This window comes from Acanthisitta chloris, unplaced genomic scaffold (assembly GCF_000695815.1).
Source record: "Acanthisitta chloris isolate BGI_N310 unplaced genomic scaffold, ASM69581v1 scaffold14190, whole genome shotgun sequence".
Classification (NCBI taxonomy): Eukaryota; Metazoa; Chordata; class Aves; order Passeriformes; family Acanthisittidae; genus Acanthisitta; species Acanthisitta chloris.
In genome coordinates, this window is record NW_008653486.1 from 90,283 (window position 1) to 97,459 (window position 7,177).

Below are 7,177 nucleotides of genomic sequence, written 5' to 3' on the forward strand. Positions count from 1 at the left end.
GGCAGCTAGTGAGCCTTCATACTGAGCAATGAAAGGCTGAATTAAATACACAGTTCTTCATGTGGGTTGAACCTCTATCTCATCTGTTGCATACCACAAAACAATGTCCAAAATTACTAGGCAAGATTCCCACAACTGTTGTTGAACTAGTTGTTTGGATTACTTTAGTATGGACTATTCTAGGTTGCAAATCATCACAATTTAAGGCCAAGATCTGTAATAAAGTCATGTGGAGCTTTCCATATGGGTGTGCTTTTGTCTTCATGAAGCACAACCTGAGCTGTAGAGGTTAGCCCAGGGTCGAAAACTGGAAAGAGATAAAATGAACACTACAGAGTTGCTGGCAAACAGTCAAGAAAACTCATACTACATAGAATCATAGAATCATGGAATGGTTTGGTTTGGAAGGGACATCAGTCACAGATTCCACTAGGCCACATTGCTCAAAGCCCAATACAACCTGGTCTTGAACACTTTCATGTGACATGACATGTTCAATTGTGCCAAATGTAGTTGGACATGAACTTGGTACTCTTTAATTGTCTTCCAGGTACCTGGCTTAAGAGGCATCATGCATTTATCTGTCTGGCAATAATCTGGGCCTATGCTACATTCTGGGCTACTGTGCCTTTTGCTGGGGTGGGGAGCTATGCTCCTGAGCCGTTTGGGACCTCCTGCACTCTGGACTGGTGGCTGGCACAGGCATCAGTGGCTGGACAGGCTTTTGTTCTGAGTATTCTTTTCTTTTGCCTCCTGTTCCCAACTGCGGTGATTGTGTTTTCCTATGTCAAAATAATTTTAAAAGTCAAATCATCCACCAAAGAAGTATCTCATTATGACACCAGGATTCAGAACAGCCACATACTTGAAATGAAGCTGACCAAGGTAGGTAGGAAGTTTTAACTTACCTTGCTTTGTTGTGCCATAGAAGCAGGTTTGGAGATAACAGTATGATGCTCTGGAGGTTGTTCTTGTAGCTTTCTCCTGCATTACTGTCAACATGGGAAAAACAGGAGTCAAAACATAATTTTGTGATTAGGGGACTCGAGTCCCTGAGATTGTGATTCACTCTGAAGCTCTGCTACAGCATTCCTCTGTGACCTCACACAAGTCATCTCCCTGTGGCCCTGTTCCCCATCATGAAGCACCCACTGCTTTCAGAAATAATTGTAAAGACTAATTTAAGGCATTCAAGGTACACGGGAATTATAACAGAAAACAGATAAAGAGAAGATTACTGTGACAGGGAAATAAAACTTTCAGACAGTTTACGTTCCTCTGTTAACGAAGATATAAACCAAAATCTGTCCTGTGACATTGAAATCATTTTTATGCAAATAATTTATCATTTAGGTTCAGACATCAGCTGCTGATAAAAATGCACTGAAGTGTTAAAATTAATTTTCCATCTCAGACCATATCCTCTTTTCCCTTTCTGATCGAATCTATTTTCTATTTGGCAATGGTGATGGCCACAATCCTTGATACTGGCTATTGTGCCAGGAAATCTCTCAAAATAAAGACTTATATTGAACAAAACCAGATTCCTCAGCTGTAAAAGACTCAGCAGCTTCCGTAAGCCATGCCAAGAGAGAGACAAGCCGCAACTTTTGCTTGGCTGATCAAATTTTATTACATTTTTGGGGAGTTGAACTGAAAGTTATATAATATACAGCAATAAGGGACATTATGTCTGAACATATTGGAGAATTTCAGCTAGCAACCTGTACAACCAGTGCTGCCAATACAGCTGGTACAACTATACTTGTCTTTCAAAGGGATGTTTCAATATGTTACCTTTTTTTTTTGTGGTTATTCAGAAAATTTCCTTTGAAGAACAATGGAAACTTTTGATTTGAGGCTGCAGATTTATTTTTGCTGTATTGGAGGGATCTTGTAAATCTTCAATGTGATCGGAGCTGAAAAGATAGCAATTGTTTCTCCTGTCTTGGATCTACAGTGAAGAACATATGTTGGGATATACAAATATGGAAAACGAGTCTCCAACATAAGCAGTTTAACTCCAAAGCACAATTTATAACAAAGAGCCTCTATTTGAGATCCTGGGATCACATGCAGTGTTTCTTCAGTGACAGACCACAAAAAAGGAAAAAGAAAAGCAACTACAGAAAAGTTTATGCAATAGTCAAAACCATTGTGCTTTCTGGTGATTTCTTTTGTTGTTGTCCTAATCCTGATAGTTGCCTTATTCCAAATGAGTGCACATGTGCTGCTACCAGTCTTGATGCAGCAATAGTCTGTCAATGGCAGCAGTATAATGGCAGACATTCTTCAGGATGTATGATTGCATTTACGTCATCTGAAGTGATATCAGGCTGTGACTGAGTGCAGACAGGCTGATGCAGGTAAAGTATATAAATCACAGATTTTGGCCCCAAACAGTTTTACTTGAATATTTATACTAAACTTTCTTATGGCTACATTTCCTCACATTTTAAGTCCTTTTATCATTTGCCAGGAATGCATTTACCAGAACTGAAATGCTTGGTAGAAATTTGCTTTTCAAACTATCTACGGATTCTAATGGAGTATAAATCCATGATATGAGTTAGGAGAAAAAAAACTTAGATATTGTACTACCATTATTACTCTTAATTAAATTCACAATTTTCAAAATATCTTTTTCCCAAGATTTTCAAAAACTTTTGCAGCTCTGCTATTATCTGTATATTATCTGAAAAAAAGAGATTCTGTGTCCTGAAAGGACTATTCTCCTTCAGTAACTTAAATTCGATGTCAAAGTGTTATTATTTTCTGAGATCTCATTTAGTTTCCTCATATTTAGCCAGACTTTAAAGCATTTTTAAAGGTCTCTGATAACAGACTAATTAACTGCTCTGTGTCAAGTAAAGAAAAGCAGGAACAAGATAAAGAGAAATGTGTGACAGATTTTCTTCATATTGTAAATTTATATTAAGCAAGTTATCATTTTTCTTTTCCATTTCATGGTGTGTTGCCTTGCATTCTGCCTGGCTCTGTGCTGTGCTGCCAGTGTCTGACTCTTCTGGATAAACCTCTTCCTCTCTCTTCTTCTCTCACAAGGTGGCAATGTTGATCTGCGCAGGGTTCCTCATTGCCTGGATCCCTTACGCCGTGGTCTCAGTCTGGTCAGCCTTTGGACAGCCTGATTCAGTTCCCATTCAGTTTTCCGTGGTACCAACACTGCTTGCAAAGTCAGCAGCCATGTACAACCCGATTATTTACCAGGTCATTGATTGTAAGTTTGCCTGTTGCTGGTCACGAGGACTGAAGACAAAGAGCTCTTTGAAGAAATCAAGGTAATTTCTTCTTTGAGAAGTTGGATACCATTAAGTACACAATATTTCAGAAAGTACAAAACTAAGATCTGCTAAGAATCACAGCTCTTTGCATCTTATTTCTTGGTTTTGACCATGACTTATTTGGGGTCTTTCTTGCCATGGGAATTTGTAAAGTTACTTGAGTTGTATAAAAAGAAGCAAGGAGATGCTCCTTACTTTTAAATCCAGCTGCAACTCCATTGTTATAGTTGGGGAAAAAAGGTCCCAATGCTTTCAGTGGTTTTTGGATCAATCCTGTCTTCCTTTTCCTTTTCTTTCATGTCATCATATGAGATTCCTCCAGAAGGTGCTGATGACCTCTATTGCCAGGGAAGTAAATGGAAGAGAATTGTATTAATTCCTTACAAAATTAACCTGTTAATACTTTCAGCCTTCCAGCCACAGAATCAGCAGGGAGAGACAATAGTTCCTTAGTCACCCTGTAGGTACTGTTCACGGCAAAATATCTCACCCTAAACCAGACAAATCAAAGTGTAATAAGGTATCATAAAAAGCCTCTTTTTCATTTACAACTTTCAGGCAAAACTTGTGCTGAGCACCAGTGGAGTTCCTGGAAACACTGATTATGCACTTGGAGGAAAAGTGCTTCTAATTCTGCATTATACCAGACAAGTACCTTACTTCTGTGATTGAACAACAATGAGATAATGATGGATATTAATCTGACAGTGTAGACTTGTAAAAGGCCACAAATATCATAACACATATAAGTGACTATGAAAAAACAGAATTCAGGTAATTTGCTTCACAGGCCTAGAACACGTGTCTCAGTATGTATTTATTAGAGGCATGAAGGACCATTTCATCATTCATACTATTCCCTTACCAATTCCAGCATTTTTTGATATGTTGCTCAGAGAGTGAGTCAATATCTTGAGCTTCCACAGCTTTTCGTAGCGGATTGTTCCATAATATGAAATCAGATATATTTCATCTGCACAAAGTACAGAGTTTATATACGTTATATATGTCTGACCTGCTGAATTTGTAGCCCACAAAAAACCCTTCTGCAGTTTTAGTCAAATAGGAGACTAATCTGAAGTCGCCTTTACTGAATCTTTGCTGGTCAGATTTGTGTTTAACCTCCACGTTATCCCTCTGAAGGAGGTTTCACCTAGTCCCCCACGCTGAATGTAAGTTGACTTTCCTAGGCCTGTGCAGTGAACAAAATTATCTGGAGAAATCACTTCCCAGAATTGGGAACTGAATTGCCAACTTGGTATGAACAAACTGATCATTGTACTTTCTCCTTCCCATAGGACATATACTATATCTGCACCTAGAAACTCGACAGCAATGAGCGAAACGCAACTGGAAGCATGAAGGCTCATTTCACATACAACAAATGAAAACCTAATGGCAAGCAAACCTACTGGCTCAAGTTCCTCTTTATGTAAATAAATTAAAATGTTCTGAAAGTTTGATTTTACTCTCTAGTCCTACGTACAGTGTAGTTATTTCCATGCTGACCAAGATAGTGTGATTAGAGTTGAGCAAATGTTGCAAGTACTCAGAGGAAAAGGAAACAGAAAATTTGCTTCTATAAGAAATTTTATTCACTTCAGGAGCTTTAAAATGCCTTTTGTTTTGTTTTGTTTGTTTGTTTTTTTAAGGGTTTTTTAACACTAATAGAAGTGATAGTTTGGACCATATTTTTCCTCATGGGAAGGAAAGTATCTGTATAGGCTAGTTTTAGTTTGCTAAAGCTAATCTCCCTAAATTCCTACTGTGGTCACTGGAGAACTGGAGCATGAGAGAAAGGATTCCTTAGAGGACAAATCTGAGTCAGAGCTTCACTTATCAGGGCTCTGAATTACACATTGGGGAAACATTAGTTGACTGATTATCCCTGGTGAGCATCTCTCCAAACCATGTGGCTAGAAGCTCTCTTAAACTCCCTTTGATTTCAGTCCTTCAATATTCAGAAATATTTTGATTTTAGTCAGGGCAAGATCAGAAGTGCCACACACACAGGATCACTTTATGAGAGGTGGAATAACAAATCCTTCTTCAACTGTGAGTGAGTGGGGAAGGGTCTCTTGGTAAAACTGTAGTTTCATTTAGGAATTATGAAAACTTCATAATAAAAAAGCAGAACCTAAATGAAGATAGGCCCATACAAGCCAAATTGAGCAAACCAGTATTTTGCACATCCTTTTACCATTCTCTGGTAATTTAATTACAAAGAAATATGATGTCAATAAGCAGATAGGTTTGACTTGATCAATAACTGACTTTTTTCACCTTGTATTGTACTTGTTACTATTCTTTCTGAGATCACTTCATGAGGTATAAAACGACTAAACCTTCCTCAATCCAAACCATGTAACCAGTTCAAAAATAGTGTATTTGTGAGAAAGGTCACAGGACTGGTAACAGAGGAGTCTTTCTCAAGTGCAGCTGCAGAGTAATTTCTAAACACTAAGTCCTAGAAGGATAAGGATTAGTAATGATTTAGAATGATAGTCCTACCAAAACAATGCACTCAGTAGAAAAACAATGTGCCTTGAAAAGACCTGCAGAGTAAGGCAGCAGAAATAGCTGCATTGCATCTGAGTCATAATTATTCTTATTAGCTTCATTTTCTTTTCTGGATTTATCTTAAGGTAGAGGCATCACTACAGATCAAAAATTGGTAGTTCAGTTTAAGCAGATTTTTAATGCTTACAATAATGATTTTGATATAATTTCTTTGGGAAGGATATGATTCTATTACAAATAACTTAATTATAACTCAAAGATTCTCCCACACAGATATGTGTTGATTTTTTAAAAAAAGAAAGTTTCAAGGGTGAAGTTTTCTTCTGAGTTGTTCCTTTAAGGAAAGAAAGCTTTTGTGAAAGAGTTTCAATTGTTTTCCTGTTTAATATTTCCTGTTTGACATTAATTTATCCTACTGCTACTTCACAATTGTGTTTTACATGCATTCCCTGCCACATTAAAGCAAACTTCTTTTGTAGCTGATCCGTGGTGATGTTAATATTGGTTTATACAATGATATCATAAAGGTTTAATCTGATGCTTGCTGGCATGTCCCAGCACTCCCATTCTCCAGTTGCTGTTCTTTCAAATGATATTCCGAAAATGTAGCAGAAAGAGAATTTTGTTGAATTTCCTGAGCTGGGTAGAAGAAAATATTGCTTTTTTCTCTGCAATGTTTTAGCAAAAGAAGTTTGAATATACACTAGGAGAACTTGCAGAGGTATGAGGAGATTCCATGTTACTAATACAATGTTTGTGCTAATTTTTCCCCAGCAATTATTTCACTTCTATAGACCTTGCAGAATAAGACAAATTTATTTCTTGACTATGGCTTCAAGTTGTGCCCATGTATTGATCCAAAGCAGAAAGTATCTTTTACAGTATTTGCAGACTTGGTTATGAAGCCATTAACAACCTTCTCTCCATTTCTCTGCAGCTTTTGCTCTTTTCTTCATTCAGGCAACCTTCTGTTTGTATCCACAGGTGTTTACTGTAACTAAGGTCTGATGTAAGACAGCTGTACCGTGGCCTGATAAATGCAAATTAGCTGGAGCAGAGCTGATGGTAGGAATGTAGCAGTTACCCAGCAGTCTGACCAAATTTCAGGGTAGATCAATGCACAGTTTGTGCATGAACTCTTTCTCTAGTTTCAGTTTGGGAAGATTTTCTCTTTATTTGTTTAAATTGTGTTCTATCTTCAGAATTGCTGCTGGGTAATCCCAAGAATGGATGCACACTTGTGCTAGGGCTGAATTTTATATTTTTTAAGACTGTAAAATATTTTTTGATTCTGCTAGATGGAATGTACTAGATACATGTACTATCTAAAGAGTTCAGAGGTTTATTAAATTCTA

General features: G+C 37.5%; 1 protein-coding gene across 1 annotated transcript in view; it reads left to right on the forward strand.

Moving 5' to 3' along the window:
- OPN5 (opsin 5) overlaps positions 1-4,664 on the forward strand; it is a 19,090-nt gene extending 14,426 nt beyond the window's left edge. Inside the window, exons 4-6 of the mRNA XM_009081264.1 lie at positions 551-885; positions 3,064-3,299; positions 4,601-4,664. Of these exons, the coding sequence (XP_009079512.1) occupies positions 551-885; positions 3,064-3,299; positions 4,601-4,664 (635 nt within the window). The remainder of the gene's footprint in view (positions 1-550; positions 886-3,063; positions 3,300-4,600) is intronic.
- The last annotated feature ends 2,513 nt before the right edge of the window (positions 4,665-7,177 follow it).